Here is a 20,526-nt window from a genome sequence, read left to right as displayed (position 1 = left end):
CCCTTTAGAAAGGAGGGGGAGCATCTTGCAATAAAAAGGCGCCGCACAGCACTAGCTATAGGAAAAAGAATGGGGGGCAAAATTTCATACCTCTACAACAGCCACTCTCAACCAGGGTTCCGTGGTACCCTGGGGTGCCGCGGCAACACTACCGCCCCGCCCCCATTTTTGTGGTGTCTCCCACCGGCGCCAGCAAGGACATGGAGCTGGCCCATGGGGCAGGGCCTGCCATAAGGTCAGCAGCCACCACCACCCCCAGTGCTTCCCTTCACCCTGGGAGGGGAAGATGGGGGTGTGGCAAGCAGGGGCAATGTGAGGGGAGGGTGGCGGCAGGGGTACCGTGAGATATGAAGAGTGAGGTCAAGGGTACCCTGACCTCGAAAAGGTTGGGAAACACTGCTCTACAAGAAACACATACTTTACTTTGAGGGCAAAGAACTCGCTAACTTACTGAATCCTGGGTAGAGGTGGTGCTCTATCGTAGCTGACATAGTTCGTAAAAGGATACGTCAAATAAATGACATGTGTTCAAACTCCTGAGTTTATCGCAAGGGGCTCAGGTGCCTGAAAAGTACTCTGCTCCTAATGAATGAGTCATATTTTGAACGGATGTCCCATGCTCCATTGTTTGATCGTTTGGCCCAGTAACATGACTACTCAATGTATTAGAAGCTATGGTTGCCTCAGATGGACAGAACTCCTCTGAAAACAGATCCAGGAGGCTCTAGACTGGTTACTGGATTCAGGGTGATCCTGGGTTATGAAATGCCAACAATGAAGAAGAGTTTGGATTTATACCCCACTTTTCTCAACTGTAAGGAGTCTCAAAGTGGCTTACAAACTCCTCCCCTTCCTCTCCCCATGACACCTTGTGAGGTAGGTGGAGCTGAGAGAGTTCTGAGAGAACTGTGACTGGTCCAACAACACCCAGCAGGCTTTGTGTGCATGAGTGGGGAACAAATCCAGTTCACCAGATAAGAGTCTGGGGAATCAAACCTGGTTTTCCAGAGTCCACTGCTCTCAACTACTACACCAGGCTGGTTCTCTAACCCCTTGTGCAAAGAATCTCTGCCCCAAATTAGACAGTTTGGTAGAAGAGTTCTCGTTTTGGAGGCCAAATGTGGCAAAACACACCAAAAATAACATTCATGCTGTGGTTATTATCCCCGTTTAGTTCCATTGCTCTTAACAAATACAATAAATGGAATTTCATATTCATTTGAAATTAAGTGGCTGTTTCTAGTTGGAAAAAGAATGCATAAATGCTTTGCATGTGATCTAACTAGAACTTCTTATGAATGCCTCAACAACACGGTCATCCTAAACAGAACTACATCCTTCTAAATCAGTGGGCTCAGAATTGATTTACTGACTTCAGTTCATATGCTGTCTTTTCCCCTCATCAGGGATCCCAATGGCTTACCTAACTCCCCTCCATTTCATCCTCACAACAACCCTGTAAAGTAGGTTAGACTGAGAATGTATGACTGGACAAGTTCACCTAGCAAACTTGCACGGCACAGAGGGGATTCAAACCTGCATCTCCTAGATCCTAATCTGACAGTCTTAACCACACTGGCAATTCTGTTTCGGGTTGCACTCCAATTAGCATATGACCTCTATAAATGGTGGCTACCAGCCACTGCCTAGAGCTGTGATATCAGGCGAACCGTTGCAAGCGAACTGGAAGAATGAGGCACAAGATTCATGCAAAAAAAGCTCTATTGCACAATGTTGAACGGGAAGGAATTCTCTTGCGGGACAGCGTCACCTAGAGGCACAGCGATAGTTCTGGCATAAACGGATTTGATTCAAATCTACAAGGTTAGGCATCAAACTGCAGAGGTTTCGTTGAGGCCCGAACGCTACTTCTCCAAGGGTGCATAATTCAGCAGCTTCTCGATCAAATCGACATGCGACAGGAGCATCCGCCGACAGCAATAGCGCTTCAAGCCTAGCGCATCCAACGCATCCCTGCAAGAGTAAGTGTGTATAACATAAATAGGGGTTTGCTATTGATAGTATGCATCTCTTCCCCCACCCCACACCCCATAAACACCCGAGGCTGCCAAATTTTCAGTTCCAAACCGCCCCTCTTCCTCTGTTTTCCGGCAAACAGGTTAGTAATATCCCACAATCCTCAGGCTCGTAGAAGAGCTTTATCAATGGGCTCAATGGGGAATTGGAAAGTTGGATCCAGCAACGTGTGAGTAGAAAAGGGAAACAAAACAGTTGGGCTTGCATGAGCGGTAGCACGACGACTACAATAACGTACAGCACTTTGACATGCTATTTAATGAAATAATACTGTGCATGCAGAGGGAACATAGTGTGCCACAGATGGCTTCGCCAATTTTATCTAAGTTTTGGTTCTGAAATAATATACGAGGAAATGAGCTCGTGCTATAAGCTGCACATGTAGAAAAGATAGTGGGGACACAGTTACTTTCCCTAGTACGCACAGACAGGAGTGTTTGGATTTATCCCCCCCCCCCCTTTCTCTCCTGTCAGGAGACTCAAAGGGGCTTACAACCTCCTTTCTTTTCCTCTCCCTGGAACAGACACTTTGTGAGGTAGGTGGGGCTGAGAGAGTTCTGAGAGAACTGTGACTAGCCCAAGGTCACCCGACAGGCTTTGTGGGAGCGGGGAAACAAATTCAGTTCACCAGACAGGAGTCCGCTGCTCATGTGGAGGAGTGGGGAATTGAACCCGGTTCGCCAGATTAGAGTCCGCTGCTCTTAACCATGACACCATTCTGGAAGTAACTTGAGGACATCTGCTAGCGCTAGGACTGTTCAGATTACTTTAGCCACGGCAATCTTCTATGGCCGTGGTGGCGAACCTATGGCACTCCATGGCCAATTGGCCATGCTGGCAGGGGCTGATGGGAATTGTAGTCCATGAACATCTGGAGTGCCACAGGTTTGCCACCCCTGTTCTATGGGATCCAACCCAAGGTGACCTCTTTCGGCTAGCAGGGCAAGAAATCTTTCACACGTGGTTGCCAACTGACCAGAAAACAGCTCAGCCGTGGCTGTTCTTGCGCTTCACAACAGCAGCTCAGCTGCTGAAATCAGCAGCTGAGATTTTTCAAGGCTCTGAGTTAAGCTATCTGCTATTCTCACCAAATCAAGCTGCGGCCAAAGAGAGCGTCACAAAATAGCAACCCTCATTTTCACACCAGGACATTTTTCACCGACATTTCTGCACGCCAAAGGCACCATTGCCAGGAGAAATGCAATCACAGACCATTTGGAAGAGGAGATTTTGATATCCCATCCCCCAAATTTCGGGAGCAGCGTGGGAAATGGGGAAGCTTGCCACTTCTACAACGGTCTGGTTTCTTTCATACTTACCCTTCTGTGTATTCTGCCTGCAAGAGGCCCAGATAGGCCTCCCATTTGTTACCCACAACTTTCCCGCAGGTGAAGCAGCGGACCGGAATAATCATGGTGAGGCAGCCGAGAGAGAAATACCTAAGGGAGGGAGGAAGAGAAATGTCACTCAAGCTACTGCCGGGGTCCTCTCCAGCTTCCTCCCTTACATTTCCTTTCCAAAGCCTGATTTAAACAGGCCCCTTCCGCACATGCAGAATAATGCACTTTCAACCCCTATGGAAAGATGTAATGTGTAGACATTGGGGCCTACAAATTTCATCTTTAGAGGGGGCGGGTGAAGAGGTTGTTCTGGTTACAGTATCGGGCAGATTCACACTAGCCTGACAAGGACCCTTGATCTCCGGATAGGAAGCCAAAAGGCTTTGAATAAATAAAGGGAATTCTGATCCAGGCTGGGCAGGAGAAAGCAACTCCTGAACCCAGGTCTGAAACAAAACCAGCCTGGAATGATGCTAGAGCTGAGAAACCTATGTATTAGAACATTTCTTATTTTCTGTTTTTTTTCCAATAAAATCTTTGGAAAACTCAGCAGTTTTCGAGTATCTGGAAAAAAGAACCCAGGATTTATAAGACAGGTGTGGATCCGCCCATTCCTGGTCTTGTGACAGCTTTGCAGCTGGATTTGACTGTGCGGAATAGCAAAATCCACTTGCTAACAATGGCGAAAGTGGATTGAAAGTGCATTATTCTGCATGTGCGGAAGGGGCCTCAGGTAACACTTCCTTGCATGATTTTGCCTGGACCCAGTTCACATGAGTTGACACCTGGACACACCAGCTACATTTAACTGAGCCCCTGGGCCGGCATCCAATTGGACAGCTAAGCGTTGTCATTCCCCACTGGCGGCCTGTTTAAACCAGGCCTCAGCCAAGATCAGCGAGAAGAGATCCAGCACAGTAGTCAGGCCGGTGAGTGGCGGGTTCAAATCTTGCCTCCCCAACACAATTTCAGGCCAGATGTTTCCAGCTCAGGTTCAGCCCCCTTTCCCCCATAAATAAATATATAGGGCAGCCATTCTCAACCAGGGTTCCATGATACCCTGGGGTGCCGTGAGCATGTCCCAGGGGTACCACGGCAACACTACCGCCCCCCCTCATTTTTGTGGTGTCTCCCACTGGTGCCAGCAAGGACATGGAGCTGGCCCATGGGGCAGGGCCTGCCGCAAGGTCAGCAGCCGCCACCCCCCCCCCCCAGTGCTTCCCTTCACCCTGGGAGGGGAAGGTGGGGGGTGTGGCAAGCAGGGGCAATGGGAGGGGAAGGTGGGGGTGGCGGCAGGGGTACCGTGAGATATGAAGAGTGAGGTCAAGGGTACCCTGACCTCGAAAAGGTTGGGAAACACTGATATAGGGACTGACCATGAAAGCCCTCGTACTAGATGAATAATAAATAATAAGTGATAAATAATAAATAATAAGTTGCCCATAACGCAGGAAAGTCTCTTCTTCAAGTCGTTCCAGGCTGCATGTTATTATTATTATTTATTCAATTTAATAGGCCGGCCCTCCCCTTCCGGGCCTGGGGCGCCTTACAACACAATTCAAACACAATAAATAATTATCTGCACCCATCAAAACAGTCGACATGAAAATATCATTATTTAAACGTCCCACAGATTCGCAAGTCCAGTGGATTGAAGCGGAAATGTTGACATCTTTGGGTGTCGTTAACAATGCAGTCCTAAAGACAGTTAGTTACTCCTGTCTGAGCCCATTCGTTTCAATTGGCTTAGACTGGAGTAACTCTCCACAGGACTGCATTGTAAGAGTTGTTGGAATATCATGAGCTAATGGGGACGACGCGGCTGCTAAACTGGTTGTGTACCGCCTGGAACTGGGCAAAAACAGGGGATAAATTATTGAACATATGCCAAGGGGAATGACTCAGCTTTTCTCGTTTTTATTCCTCCAGCCCTGAGTTATTCCTCACGCAATAACCAACCCACCTTCTTTGGGGCTCCGTCCTCCTTATCCAGCCCCAGATCCAAGACAGCAGCCTTATGTAAGGAGAAGCCAAAGCGGGGAGGCGGAGTTGGGTGGACACCGTAATGCCTTGTTACCTGTAAAGGTGTCAACTCCGTGTATGGCCTGTATTCGGTTCCAGAGTTTGCAACCCGCGATTTGTCACAGCCACGTGGGGCAGCTTTAAACGTAAAGGTCTTTGCAAGATGCGCGCCGCAGGCTGAACCCCAACAGATGCAGCTTCCTTCCGCGACCCCCATTTGGGCGCTTCACCTGTTGGATTTCTGCATCTCGCTCGCAAAGCCGGAAACCGCACCCCAATTTTTCTCCCCGAGCGGATCCAACTTTTGCTTTCAGGTCTCAACAGTTCTCTCCCCAGCCCTTCCTTGCTCTTCGCCCCCTAGTCCTCCTTAACTCGGCCCCCTTTCCTCCCCAGATCGACGCTTCTCCCCTTCCAGGCTGCAACCCTCCCCTTGACCAGGCAGATCTCGCCCACCTTTGCCCGGCAGACCTTCTTTTGGGGACCCTCTTCCGGCTCGGCTCGCTCCCTCTTGCAAAGCTGGCGCAGCAGCGTGGCCCGGGACTTGTTTGTGCCGCGTCTCGCTCTGCTCGCTAGAGGGAGCTAAAGAGCAAAAGACCAGCCGAAGGAGGCGGAGTCGCCGCCGAGTCGCCCCGCCCCTCCCGAAGGGAGTCCAAAACCCCGCCCCTTCGCTAAAAATAACATCAATCTTCCATTTTTGGCAGGCAATCTCCGAGCCTGCGTCCAAGTTTTTTTATTTTCTTGTCTTCTTCCCCTGTTTGCTTTTCTGTCTCGAATTGTACAGTTTTCTCACGCTCGCTCTGGCTTGTTCGCAAGGTGGGGGGGAATGACAATCGGAACGCTGGCCGTCCTTACAGGGTTGTTGTAAAGAGGATAAGGGCGGGCGTGTCCCTCCTCTCCTCTCGACCTGCAGCGGCTTATCCGAGCCGTGAAAAACACACCCCACTCCCTTCTCCATCCCGCAAGCAGCCCAGATCCCACAAGGGCTGATACAATTTCCTTTTTTTTGAAAAAAAAGGAGGAGAAATGCTGGGAAAGTCATCGGATTTCCTTGCGTCGCGCCCAGTTCCCGAGAAATGCGGGAATGCCAGCGAATGTCTAGCAACAAGCATCCCCGCTTCCGAGTCCCGCAGAACGCGGCTAACACAATGACGTCACACACCTGGGCTGATGTTCACCCGGTGATGCTGAGTTGGGGAGGGGGGGGGGGCTTTGCAGAGAAGCGTTTAAAAGCCAGGCAAAAGGGGGCCAACCCCGCCTAGAAGCCCCCCCCCCGTCCCTGCCCTCCCAACCCCGCTCCCCTTGCAGAGCCCCTTGGGCTCCTCCCCGGCTCCTCCAACACGCCCCCCCCCATCCTGCCCCGCTTTCTTCCCACCCATTTCCTTCCCCCTGTCCCGTGCCTGGAATTTGCTTCCCCTCCCTTCCATCCTACATCCCAGCAGAGAAGGCTCCGCGGTCTGCGCTCCAGGTGGCCGCGGGGAGGGGTCTTCCAGCCCCCCAATCCGAGCCTCCTCCCCAAACCTTCCTGCCCCAAGGCTAAGGTGAGAGAAGCAACAGGGAAACTGGGGGTTGGGGGTGGGATAAGGGGTGGGGGGGTGGGCAGAGGCAGATCCGCAGGACCAGCAGATCATGGGCAGAGAAAGAAACAGGAGACCTCCACTCATGGGGAGGGGTCTTCTGATTTATGGCTCTGGGGAATGTTGGGGAGGGGGGGCTATGGATTCCCCCCTCCTCCCAAGCCTTAGATGTGCATGCTTGACAAGTTTACGTCTCTCGCTTTCCTTCTTTTCCTTTGTTAGAAGAGAAACAAAAGAAACAGATTTAGGGCTGCATGTAGTAAAAAATATGGGACCCTCCCAGAACAACTGAGATGCGGAAAATGCCCCCCCCCGCCCCCAATGAATTCCTCTAAAACCGGGGCAGGGATATAGATGGAATCTGGATTGTGTTTTCTTTCTCCCTGTGGCCAAGGGATGGTGATGCCCTCTTCGCCTCCACATCTGGAATGGGGGGGGCAAGATGTCAAGAATGGGGGGGCTGCCAATTCGGTGCTCGGAATGGGGAGGGACGCCGTGAAACTTGGCCCTCGCCTTTCACATAGTCCCAAATGCTGGGGCTTTTCAAAGGTGTGAGGACAGGCATTTTTTTCAGTTCCCTCCCCACGTATGGGGGGGAAATATGGGTCACCCAAGAATCATCTTTCTCAGCCCAGTGCAGAGAAGTGATGCCCCGACATCCCACCCATTCTCTTGAGTCACGAAAGAAAAATGTGCATTTTCTTTCTGAAGAGACATAAATAGACCACAGCTTGGTAATGGGTTTGCAGTCTGGGCTCCCCCCCCCCCAGTTAAAATGTTAAGAGTAAGTGATCTTACCTATATATAGAGCCACTGTGGTGCATATATTTTTTTCCTTTCAGAGGCTAGCACCATCTAGAGGGGAGGAGTGTTTTCTGTCAGAAAAGTGATAGAGAAGGGGCTCAATTTCCTTCCCAAAATTAGGAATAGTTTTTAAACATTCAATCTGGTCGTGGATCATCCTACACAACATATCCTTTAGCCCTAAAACAGCCCCATTCGTGGAGAAGAAGAGTTTCGATTTATACCCCCGCTTCTCTCCTGTAAAGAGACTCAAACCAATTTACAAACTCCTTCCCTTCCTGTCCCCACAACAGACACTTTGTGAGGTAGGTGGGGCTGGGAGAATTCCGAGAGAACTGTGATTGGCCCAAGGTCGCCCAGCAGGCTTCACGTGCAGGAGCAGGGAAACAAATCCAGTTCACCAGATAAAGAGTCTGCCACTCATGTGGAGGAGGGGGGAATCGAACCCGTTTCTCCAGATTAGAAGGAGCATCTTTTCACACAGGTGGGAGAGAATGATAATAATAGACCGCTCCCAATTTGACAGCAGGGAAATTAAAAGAGGCAGCCCCCCAACTTGGCAGGGAACTGCAGAGTATAACTTTTCTCTGTTGTGTGTGGGTGGAATAGCACCTTTTTTTTGCCCGTCAAGTCGTATTTGATTTATGACGTCCCCTGGTGGGGTTTTCAAGGCACGAGACTTCAGAGATGGTTTGCCATTACCTGCCTCCCATCACAATCCTGATATTACTTGGAGGTCACACATCCAAATGGGAGCTCTTTCTTTGGATTCTGCAGCTCCTAATAAAACATTCCCTTGGGCTTGAACAGACATTTAGGGCCAGTCTGAAGTGAGCCATAAATATCCAATTCCTACAGTGGTCCTCCAAGAAGTTTTTGTCCATTTCTTTTTTGTTTGGATTTATATTCCCCCTTTCTCTCCTGTAGGAGACTCAAAGGGGTTTACAATCTCCTTGCCCTTCCCTCCTCACAACAAACACCCTGTGAGGTGGGTGGGGCTGAGAGAGCTCCGAGAAGCTGTGACTAGCCCAAGGTCACCCAGCTGGCGTGTGTGGGAGTGCACAGGCTAATCTGAATTCCCCAGATAAGCCTCCACAGCTCAGGCGGCAGAGCTGGGAATCAAACCCGGTTCCTCCAGATTAGATACACGAGCTCTGAACCTCCTACGCCACTGCTACACTGTTGATTAAATTGGTGAAAATTTGCACATAAATTATATATATACACAAACGTACTTTGTTTCTAGATCCTCCATCAAAGATTGAGGCCCGGCTTAAATGGCCGTGGGGTTGCTAGATCCAAATCCAGGTTGCTGGATCCAGGTTGGGAAACTCCTGGATATCTGGTGATGAAAGGGATATTGACATGTTGGAATGGGTCCAGAGGAGGGCAACCAAAATGGTAAAACGTCTGGAATCCGTACCCTACGAGGAGAGACTTAGAGAGCTGGGGTTGTTTAGCTTGGTTAAGAGGTGACATGATAGCCATGTTTAGATATTTGAAGGGTTGTCATGTTGGTGAGGGAGCAAGCTTGTTTTCTGCAGCTCTAGAGACTAGGACCAGGAGTAATGGGTTCAAGGCAGAGGTGGGATCCAGCAGGTTCTCACAGGTTCCCGAGAGTAGGTTACTAATTATTTGTGTGTGCCGAGAGGGGGTTACTAATGGGTGATTTTGCCACGGGATTTTTGCCTTAGTGACGCCCCTCCTCTCAGCAGTAGCGCGCAGAACTTGAGGCAGTCTAGCAGGAGGTGCACCGGCGTGCGTGGCAGCCTGCGCCTGCGTGCATTTGTTTCCCTCGCCTGCGACGGTATGCTAGCGGCTGCGTCCTTGCCACAGCCCTGGCCAGGAATGCCCCGCCCCCAGAATGCCCAGCCACACCCCCATCGTGCCCCACCATGCCCCATTGGCGCTACGCCACAGTTTGAATCCCACCACCATGGGAACCTGTTACTAAAATTTTTGAATCCCACCACTGGTTCAAAGTGAAGGAAAAGAGATTCCACTTAAACATCAGGAAAAACTTCCTGACAGACAGGGCTGTTGGACAGTGGGATGCACGACCTTGGAGTGTGGTGGAGTCTCCTTCTTTGGAGATTTTTAAAGAGAGGCTGGATGGCCATCTGTCAGGAGTGCTTAGAACAGTGGTGGCGAACCTATGGCATGGGTGCCAGAGGTGTCACTCAGAGCCTTCTCTGTGGGCACGCGCGCACAAAGTTCATCATGTGGGGGGCAGAAAATTGCCCCCCCCCAGACACACACATCTAGGCTGGCCTGGGCCGCTGGGCACGACGTGTAGGTGACCCTGTTAAGTGCTGTTAAACCCCACTGATTTTCATGGGAAGAACTAACGCGCAATCCTTTACCTGGGAGTAAGCCAGGGAGTAAGCCCCATTGCTGGCAATGGGGCTTGCTTTTAAACCCTCCTAGGGTTGTCATTCACCCATTCAAAGCATTGCACAGTTGCTTCAAAGCAAATCCACCAACGACCACCAAGCTTACTCCCGAGTAACGGGCACCTTGGAGCCAACCGTTTTTTCTAAACTAAAACCTCAGTATTCAGGTTAAATTGCCGTGTTGGCACTTTGCGATAAATAAGTGGGTTTTGGGTTGCAATTTGGGCACTCGGCCTCGAAAAGGTTCGCCATCACTGGCTTAGACTGTGTGTTCCTGCATTGCAGGGGGTTGGACTTGATGACCCTTGGGATCTCTTCCAACTTTATGATTCTACCTTTCAAACCAGGGGCACTGATCTCTGTAGATTGGAGATGAGCTGTAATGGCAGAGGATCCCCAGGTGCTACCTGGAGGCTGGCATTCCTACCTGCCACGCATGTCTTTTTGTTAATGCAAGTCCCATGATTCCCAGCATAGCCTTTTGGCCAGTCAAAAGGAACCCCCGCTCTTTCCTCCCCCACCCCACTGTCTGGATCCGACCCAATCACAAACAGACTAAAGGTTTCAGTTTTTTGAAAGCTCTGGTTTGCACATCAGGTGGTAAAGGGTGGTGAAGTGATGGAACGGACTGTACCACTTCAGACCTTGGCGGGGAGTACGTTTTGAAATGCTCCCTCCATTAAAGCTCCCTGCAAATAGGAAAATCTCCATCACAAGCCAAGAGAGGGGAAGACCCTTTCTCCTGGCTGTGCTGGCTTCCAACTGCGGAAGATTATTTTGTAATGGTAACAAACATTCAAAGGTGGAATCCCCCTCCTGCAGACAGATGTGGTTCATTCCACTGTATTAGCTCAGGGCTTAGCTTCTTGGTGGTGATTTCATTCTGCTGTGTGTGAAAACCAGACCTCAGACCTTTAAAGCATACACTTAAAAATATGACGCTTGAACAGTGGGCAGGGGGTGGAATCAGACTTGCAAATATATGCAAATTAGTCCTTCCAAGGTCAGGACTGGCTGTCCCATTATAAAGTAACAGATCAAAGTTTGCTCTAGAATATGTGGGGAAAAAAATCCAGAACCAATGTAGAATTCTTTCCTTTTTTTCCTAGATTCATCCAAGATGGGGGTCAGTCGCGGCTGTTTGCTGTGCGTTAAGGTGAAGATGTTCGTCTTCAACCTTATCTTCTGGGTGAGTTCCCGTGAGGCTTTCTCCCTAGAAGGGTATGAAACCTAGAAAGACACTCAAAATTGCTAAGAGTTGGATCCAGACAGGTGTTCCGGAGATGAAAACAGGAGAAAGGGTCCCTTCTGACCAGCCACAAAGACTGTGATGGGTATGACAGGACCTCAAATAACAAAAACCCGCGTGTGTTGTGGTGTGTAGTGAGGAGGAAAATGGAGTAAGATTTACCACAAACAATGTTTGGATCAAACCTTATGCCCAGGCAACCAAAACTCTGAGACCCCTTCCGCACATGCAGAATAATGCACTTTCAATCCATTTTCACAATTGTTTGCAAGTGGATTTTGCTATTCCGCACAGCTGCAAAGTGCCTTGAAAGTGGATTGAAAGTGCATTATTCTGCATGTGCGGAAGGGGTCTGAGTTTGACAGTTTAAAGAAGGTAAGGTGTGTATTCACACATTAAAACACAACTACCCTGTTTCCCCGAATATAAGACATCCCCAGAAAATAAGACGTAGTAGAGGTTTTGCTGAAGTGCGAAATATAAGGCATCCCCCAAAAGTAAGACGTAGCAAAGTTTTTGTTTGGAAGCATGCCCGACGAACAGAACACAGAAAAATAAGACATCCCCTGAAAATAAGACATAGCGCATCTTTGGGAGCAAAAATTAATATAAGACACTGTCTTATATTTGGGGAAACTCGGTATTGGTGTGTAAGGTCTGAAATCATTGGTGTAATGAGGTCTTGCCTGTGACATCACTCGCTCCTTCCTATTGGCCGAACTGCTGTCATCTCAGGGGATGTTCATGGACATTCATTCATTCATTCATTCATTCATTCATTCATTCATTCATTCATTCATTCATTCATTCATTCATTCATTCCACTTATATACCGCCCTCCCCTGAGGGGCTCATTGTAACTGCATTAGTGGGGGTGGGGGGAGGTATCAGCCATAGAATGTTGTCAAGCATTCTGTGAGGCAAGTGAGAGGTCAGTTTGGCGTTGAGGAGAAAAATTCACAAGTCCCTTTTGCATTACCATTGGCATGAAAGGGAGGTCCAGAAACGGATGCTGAAGAATTTGCCTTGTTTTCTGTTCTCCCCCAGCTAGGTGGTTGTGGGGTGCTCGGCGTGGGAGTCTGGCTGGCCGTCACTCAGGGCCGATTTGCCACCCTGTCTTTCTCCTTCCCGTCGCTGTCGGCAGCAGGGCTGTTCATGGCCACCGGAGCGATCATCATGGTGGTGGGCTTCCTTGGATGCTTGGGGGCTGTCACGGAAAACCGCTGCCTGCTTCTAACGGTAGGAAGAGTCTCTCCCCTGGACCTCAGAGAGATAGAGAGGAATTCCGATGGGCTACAGAACAATGGCAGAGGATCTGATGGGGTCTTTATTTTATTTATGTATCTATTAATATTTTGATCCTGCCTCTCGTAGAAGCTAGCATGAATCACCCAGCTCAATACAAAATGTTCCTTGGGAAGACAGGCTCTTCGCTGAACTGGATCCAGGCCCAGTGTGTGTGTGTGTGGGGGGGGGTCATGGCAGCCTTACTTCCCCCTCCCCCAGCTGGAATGTGAAAGGGGGTCTGTCACCAGGAACTGGATCCAAACATGCCAGAGGGGTCCCTGGATGCTCCGAGCAAAATCTGAAGCCGTTGCAAAAAGCATAGCGATAAAAAGAGTGTTTCTAAGCATGGACGGAGGGCAAAATAAGCACAGCCATTAGTATGGTTCCCAGAAGCAACTGTCTGAGAACATGGGTGGAATGAAGATGTGTGTTTTGTGTTAATGTGACATTTGAAAGAGGCAGAGAATTAAATGCTCCTTTGGAACACCTATGTTTTTAAATTACTTGCCTGGTGCGTTGTGGCTTGGTTTGCTTGTTAGAGTGACCTACCGTTTGCAGTACTGATGCCTCTCTGCCACCCACCTCCTCTCTGGGGTTCACGGTGCTGTGGGTTGTATAGGTTGAGCCTCAGAAAGGGAAATTGTCCTATTTGGCACAGGACACCGGGACAGTCAAGATAAAAAGAAGAGTTTGGATTTGTATCCCACCTTTCTCTCCTGTAAGGAGACTCACGGTGGCCTACAAGCTCCTTTCCCTTCCTCTTCCCACAACAGACACTGGAGCACCTTCCCTATGAGGAGAGGCTGCAGCGTTTGGGACTCTTTAGTTTGGAGAGGAGACGGCTGAGGGGGGATATGATTGAAGTCTATACAATTATGCATGGAGTAGAAAATGTTGACAGAGAGAAATTTTTCTCTCTTTCTCACAATACTAGAACCAGGGGGCACACATTGAAAATGCTGGGGGGAAGAATTAGGACTAATAGGAAACACTTCTTCAGCATAGCGTGTGATTGGTGTTTGGAATATGCTGCCACAGGAGGTGGTGATGGCCACTAACCTGGACAGCTTTAAAAGGGGCTTGGACAGATTTATGGAGGAGAAGTCGATTTATATGGCTACCAATCTTGATCCTCTTTGATTTGAGATTGCAAATGCCTTAACAGACCAGGTGCTCGGGAGCAACAGCCGCAGAAGGCCATTGCTTTCACATCCTGCATGTGAGCTCCAAAAGGCACCTGGTGGGCCACTGTGACTAGCAGAGAGCTGGACTAGATAGACTCTGGTCTGATCCAGCTGGCTTGTTCTTATGTTCTTATGTTCTTATGACACCTTGTGAGGTAGGTGGGGCTGAGAGAGTCCTGAGAGAACTGTGAATCCAAGGTCACCCAGTAGGAATGTAGGAGTGCAGAAACACATCTGGTTCACCAGATGAGCCTCTGCACTCAGGTGGAGGACTGGGGAATCAAACCCGGTTCTCCACGCTGGCTCTCTCAGACTTAAGTTCTGTCTTCCTCCATGACGATGTTTGTGAATTTTCAGATACAATGAAGCATGGAGCAGGTGTGCAGAAAAAGGAACATTTGGTTGAGAAATGCAACATCTGTCTATGCCAACCCTTCTTTATGACCCTCTATCCTGCTGTCTGGGTTTCTGATCCATCTATCTTTCTCCAGTTCTTCCTGGTTCTCTCCACCCTCTTCCTCCTGGAACTGGTCGGGTTGTTGGTGTTTGTCACCTGCCGGGACAAGGTAAGCACCCTCTTCTTCTCCCCAAATAGCTCTCTGGTCCAGAACGGTTGCAGGCCATCCGCATTAAACCAACAAACATGCTCCGTGCTCATCTTCCTTTGGCATAGCAACCTCCAAAGGAGGGTTGACGCTTATGGAAATAGAGGATGAGGGAGAGGAGAAATTTTTAAACCAAAAAGTGAACTAGGGGGCTTTCCCCACTGACAGAGTTGAACTGGTTTCTACCTAGGTTCGCCTCAGTGAATCCCCACTGCCACCGAGCTCAACACTGACTGTTTTGTCCTTCAGTTCTCCCAGAACTTCGCGACATCGCTTTGTCGCACTGATTATGAACTATGCTTTTCTGCTGGAACAAGGTCAATACCACTTCAAAGCTTCGAAGTGGGGAAGCATCGAAGCTTGACACCTCATCCGTTCAACCAATCTACACGGAAGCCAGCTTTTGTGGCGTATGCGCAGAACGGGAGAGTGCGTGGCGGAGCAGAAAGCGCATGTAAACTGTAAAATCTGTAAAAAAAAAAAAGAGAACACTCCCGTTTCCCGCTGTAACACAAGCACCAATCCCGATCGAGGAGCGAAACAGGCACCAAGATGATCCCGCCCACTTAGCTCGGTTCCAGGGGGCCAACTCAGTTGCTGTGGGGACAGCCTGGAATCGCCCTCCACTGAAGGGAACCGAGTCGACCTTAGCTCCCTTCTGTAGTGGGGAAAGCCCCCTAGGTCAGAACTGAGTTGGAAGGACCTTCTTTTTTACCATTCTTTGGACACAGAGCAAGCGTTCACTGTGGGTGTTGGGGAGGGATAGTTTCGAATTTCCTGCATTGTGCAAGCAGTTTGAGGTTGGCAGACCTGTACAACTCTGTGTTTCTATGATTCCTCCCTGTTCCCACCTGCTTCACCACCAGTCTTACCCAGGATTTTTTTGGCTTCCAAATCTTTTTTACAAAAAACCCTGCTGGGTTGCCTTTTCTATCCCAATTTTAACTGCTTCCATTAGACCTGCTTCCATTAGACTTGTTCCTCTCTGCTGTCACTCATACTCCCGTTATGGGTCAGTTCAATATTTTTGAAGTCTTCATAGAAATGTTACAAACTATGCCTTGTCTTTCGTGGCTTTGCAAACCCCTCTGTTCACAATTTGTTTTCCTTGTCTTCTCTGTGTGCATATTATCTATATATACCTTCCCGACTGACCCAGTTCACTTCATTCATCTGGACAGTAAGTGGGCCTAGTCCTTCTCCGAACGCTTCGGACTGCACAGTCTGTCGGCTATATGGTTCCGGATCCTGCTTGCTCCCTTTCTACTGGATGGCCGGTGCCTTCTTGTAGCTAAAACACCTTTCTTCTTCCGCCAGGAAGCCCTCTTTTTGTAATCAGGAGGAAGGTTTTTGGCGTATCAACAAAACTGGCACTATGGCCCCTTCCGCACATGCAGAATAATGCACTTTCAAGCCACTTTCAAAGCACTCTGCTGCTGGATTTTACTGTGCGGAAAAGCAAAATCCACTTGCAAACAATTGTGAAAGTGGATTGTATGTGCATTATTCTGCATGTGTGAAAAGGACCTATGGTAGTGGTAGGATTCAGCCGGTTCGCTCCACTTCAGCAGAACCGGTTGTTAAAATGGTGCTTGTAAACAGTTGTTAAATTATTTGAATCCCACCACCGGAACCAGTTGTTAAATCATTTGAATCCCACCGCTGGCTTTGTGACTCAAGGAGACGCCTCTTTGGAGGTGACCCCTAAATACTAGTTGTCAGGCAGGGGCCATAACAGGAGGAGAACTCAGCCTCCATGCCCATCTTATAGGCCAGTGATGGCGAACCTATGGCACGGGTGCCACTCAGAGCCCTCTCTGTGGGCATGCGCAAACAGAGTTCATCATGTGGGGGTGGGAATCACCCTGTGGCCCATTAGCACACACATGGGGCTAGGCTGGCCGATGGGTCAGCTGGGCTTGCATTATTAGGGCATTAAACCTGAATAACTGGGGAAGCAAGTATGCGGCGGCTAGACCCTGTTAAGCACTGTTAAACCCCACTGATTTTCATGCAAAGAACTAAAGCACGATCCTTTACCTGGGAACTGCTTAGCTTTCGCGGCTACTGCTGGCAATGGGGCTTGCTTCTGAGTAAACCCTTCTAGGGTCGTGATTCACCCGTTCGAAGAGTTGCATGGTTGCTTCATAGCAAAGCCAACAACTACCACCAAGCTTGCTCCTGAGTAACGCATGCCTCTGAGCCAACCATTTTTTCTAAACTAAAACCTCAGCATTCAGGTTAAATTGCCGGGTTGGCCCTTTGCGATAAATAAGTGGGTTTTGGGTTGCAGTTTGGGCACTCGGTCTCAAAAAGGTTCGCCATCACTGTTATAGGCCTTCTGGGGGCAATTGGGAAAACAGGCTGCTGGTTCCAAGAGGCCGCTGGTCCGATCCTGCAGGCCTGCCCTTAGTCTGATCTGTGTCTTTGCTTCAGTTTGACAGCTATGCGCAGGCTAACCTGAAGGAAGGGCTGAAGCTGTACAAGACAGATGGCAACCTGGGCCTAACCAACGCGTGGGACCTCGTGCAGACCGAGGTGAGTGTTTCAAAGGCCCCTTCCGCACGGGCAGAATAATGCACTTTCAATCCACTTTCACAATTGTTTGCAAGTGGATTTTGCTCTTCCGCACCGTAAAACCCAGCCTGCAAAGTGCCTTGAAAGCGGATTGAAAGTGTGTTATCCTGCCTGTGCGGAAGGGGCCAAACACACCACCATAGTGGAGAGCTGAAGAAGAGCAGTCAGAAAAAGGGATCAGGGTTTGGCTGCTGAGGGCTTTCCGGGTGTCGTGGCCAGACCACAGCCACACAACCTGGAAAACCCAAAACGGCCTGCTGATTCTGGCCCTGAAAGCATTTGACAACGGACCGAGGTTTCTTCTGGCTGTGTTGTCTAGCCTGGTTTGTGATATTGCCTCCTCTTTCCTTCGCTTCCCAGTTTCGTTGTTGTGGGGTGCAGAACTACACGGACTGGTTCGAGGTGCACAACAGAACGTGGGTGCCCGAGTCGTGTTGCTTGCCGCCCAGTAACTGCCAGGCGGACGGCGCTGAGCCGCAGCGTTGGTGGCCAGAGGTGAGATGTTGGAAGCGGGTGGTGCTTTTGCAAAACTCTCGGACTTGGGGGACGGATTTTGAATGATATTCTTTGGAGGACCTTGATGGCAAGATCTGTTCTGGTCCTTTCCTGGCCCTACATGGGGACAGAACAGCAGGGTCCACACACTCAAACACCCTTGGTCAAAACTGCTTGCAGGTTGGGGGTCATAGTCTTTATGCAGTGCATTTTAATCCTGCCGTTCCTCCAAAGGAGTCGCTGGTAGGTTCCGTTCCCCTCCGATTTCTCCTCACGACAACCCTGCACTGTGAGTCTGAGAGTGACTAGCCCATGGTCACACAGTAAGGTGCGTGGCAAACGAGGGATTCGAACCTGTGTCTCCCCAACTGCAGCCTAACACTCAGTGGTGGGATCCAAAAATTTTAGTAACAGGTTCCCATGGTGGTGGGATTCAAACTGTGGCGTAGCGCCAATGGGGCTGGGTGGGGCACGACGAGGGCGTGGCCGGGCATTCCGGGGGCGGGACGCAGCCGCTGTGCCGGTCCTTGGGCGGGAAACAAATGCACGCAGGCGCAGGCTGTCACGCACGCCGGTGCACCTCCTGCTAGACTGCCTCAAGTTCTGCGCGCTACTGCTGAGAGGAGGGGCGTCACGAAGGCCAAAATCACGTGGCAAAATCACCCATTAGTAACCCGCTCTCGGCACACACACATAATTAGTAACCTACTCTCGGGAATCTGTGAGAACCTGCTGGATCCCACCTCTGCTAACACTGTAACCACCATACCACAGTAGCTTATGACTGGAATTCTCAAGATGCAGATTGTGTGTGCTTATTTACTGCGATACCCTCAACTTTCTCCCCAATGGAGATCTTGGCCTGCAATCAGCTCAGCTGGTGAGCATTGGGGGGGGGGCGGGGGCGGGTGCTGGCCAGGTCCCCGTGCCTGGCCGGCACCCGACCACATGATGAAATGGTGTGCCCCGATTGTTCCTAACCACTACACCTCACTGGCTCTCTTGCAAACTGAATGGTCCTTCAGTCTCATGCAACAAAACTCTTCTGATACCCTTATGTGTTTCCACTCCCTGCAGCCCTGTTACGGGAAAGTTAAACATTGGCTGGGGCAGAACATCTCGGCGATGGGCATCTTTGCTGCCTGCATTATCGTGGTTCAGGTGAGAGGCAAAAGTGGAGAAATCCGATCGGCTGGGTGACCCGAAGCAAGTCCCTGTTACAACACATCCCCTGCCCACCCTTAACATGGGAGCAGGGAACATGTGCTTCCTACAAAAAGACAGCTCTAGACGGGGCTGTGTGCAGTGAAAAAAAGCTGCTGTTGCATTTTTAATCGCTTTGTGCAAACTCAGCGGCGTTTGCGTAGGCCGGCTTATCTTGGCGGAATCCATTCTGTTTCTAGTCGAAGGCGGTAAAGCTCCGTGGGATTAGTTATAAAACAGAAAGGTGCTCTAGAAACGTGAACTTGTAGTTAGAAAGGAGGGCCACGGCACCCTGCCTTTGAGGGCCGGGTTGCCTACTCGGCTGATTTCCACGATTTTGCCCTGTGCCTCGGTCCACCCAGTCTCCGTGGCCTTCAGGACAGGCAACTCGCTTTATTTTGGAAAACGGAAGCTCCGGTTCTCAAAGATTCTGAATTCTGTACCCAGGATGGAACTCTGCGTTGTACAATGTGATTAAGGGTTGTGGCATATAAACAAGGCCTAGTTAAGAAAGGAGCCATGTGGCGTAGTGGTTAAGTGCTTGCACTGCCACTCACACAGTCAGGAGTTCAAGCCTCCTGTGGGTCAGATATCCTGGCAGCTGGCTCATGGTCAACTCAGCCATCCATCCATTTCTTGGTCGGTAAATGAGTACCTAGCTCATAGCTAGGGGGTAAAGAATAGCCAGGGAAAGCAATGGCAAACTACCCCACAAAGAGGCTTGCCTATAAAATCACTGCTCGCAGTGGTACCCCAGGGTCGAACACAACTGAAAGGGGAAACTTTACTTTAGTGGGGTGCTCTGTGGTTTCCAGGCTGTATGGCCGTGTTCTAGCAGCATTATCTCCTGGCGTTTCGCCTGCATCTGTGGCTGGCATCTTCAGAGGATCATGCCACAGATGCAGCCAGCCACAGATGCAGGCAAAACGTCAGGAGAGAATGCTGCTAGAACACAGCCATACAGCCCAGAAACCACACAGCACCCCAGTGATTCCGGCCGTGAAAGCTTTCGACAATACATTAAACTTTACTTTAGTTAAGAAACCCAGAATCTGCCGCAGTTGGTTTATCGTCGGGGCAGGGTGCGTGGGACAGCGCTGTGGTCAGGGAAGGGCTGGGTGAGGATTAGAACCCTGTCCCCCAATCATCCCTTTTTCTGATCCCACCTGCTCTCTCCTCCCCAGGTCTTGGGCATCGTGTTCTCCATGCTGATGTACTGCCAGGTCCGGCGGGCAGAGAAATATTACGACTGAGTTGGCCTGAGCACCGTCTCCGTCCCTTGGCCCTCGAAAGGGGCGTGCGGCTCGGAAGATGAGGGCACTTCAGGATCCCCCGGAGGCCCCTCCCGTTCGTCACCCTGCCCCTTCTTTTCCCGCCACCCTTTCGCCAAACCTCGGGGCTTCTGCTAAGGCCAAATCCCCATCAAGTATTCAGATATTTTAACCTGGGGGCGGGGAGGCGAAACCCTTCCTTCCTTTTGCCGCCCAGCCCCCTTCCCCCCCCATATCACTCAACTGGGGCACCGTTTCCTTCTGTCTCAGTCTGCGTGTTCTTCCCATTTTGTATTATATGTCCTCTCCTTCTCCTGCAAACCTTGTTACTTTTGTATATAACAGAACTATACTGAGTACCAATAAAACAATACAATAGTGTTCCGCTGGCTCCAGGACTTCTAAGTTTTCCCCTAATTAGCCTTTCCCTTCCTTGAAGATTTGTGGACCAAGGACCTTTCCCTTTGCACCCACGTGGACAATTT

General features: G+C 50.0%; 2 protein-coding genes across 3 annotated transcripts; one reads left to right on the top strand and one right to left on the bottom strand.

Moving 5' to 3' along the window:
• Positions 1–1,704: 1,704 nt before the first annotated feature.
• Positions 1,705–5,998, bottom strand: LOC125443936 (DNA-directed RNA polymerases I, II, and III subunit RPABC5-like). Of its 2 annotated transcripts, none has more exons than XM_048516322.1 (3): positions 5,853–5,998; positions 3,357–3,476; positions 1,705–1,974 (listed from the first exon to the last, which is right to left on the bottom strand). In XM_048516322.1, exons 2-3 carry the CDS (start codon positions 3,449–3,451, stop codon positions 1,866–1,868), a joined length of 204 nt encoding a protein of 67 aa, XP_048372279.1. In that variant the 5' UTR covers positions 3,452–3,476; positions 5,853–5,998; the 3' UTR covers positions 1,705–1,865. The 2 variants fall into 2 exon arrangements, with proteins under 2 accessions (XP_048372279.1, XP_048372280.1); XM_048516323.1 differs by having other exon boundaries at positions 5,868–5,996.
• Positions 5,999–6,740: 742 nt separating this feature from the next.
• Positions 6,741–20,422, top strand: LOC125443929 (tetraspanin-4-like). The gene is made up of 8 exons (XM_048516308.1): positions 6,741–6,937; positions 11,280–11,359; positions 12,467–12,658; positions 14,382–14,456; positions 16,932–17,033; positions 17,433–17,567; positions 18,645–18,728; positions 19,955–20,422. Exons 2-8 carry the CDS (start codon positions 11,291–11,293, stop codon positions 20,021–20,023), a joined length of 726 nt encoding a protein of 241 aa, XP_048372265.1. The 5' UTR covers positions 6,741–6,937; positions 11,280–11,290; the 3' UTR covers positions 20,024–20,422.
• Positions 20,423–20,526: the final 104 nt, after the last annotated feature.

Source organism: Sphaerodactylus townsendi, linkage group LG15 (genome assembly GCF_021028975.2).
Source record: "Sphaerodactylus townsendi isolate TG3544 linkage group LG15, MPM_Stown_v2.3, whole genome shotgun sequence".
Classification (NCBI taxonomy): domain Eukaryota; kingdom Metazoa; phylum Chordata; class Lepidosauria; order Squamata; family Sphaerodactylidae; genus Sphaerodactylus; species Sphaerodactylus townsendi.
The sequence above is the reverse complement of the archived record's forward strand: the minus strand, read 5'-3'. Positions and strand labels throughout refer to the sequence as shown.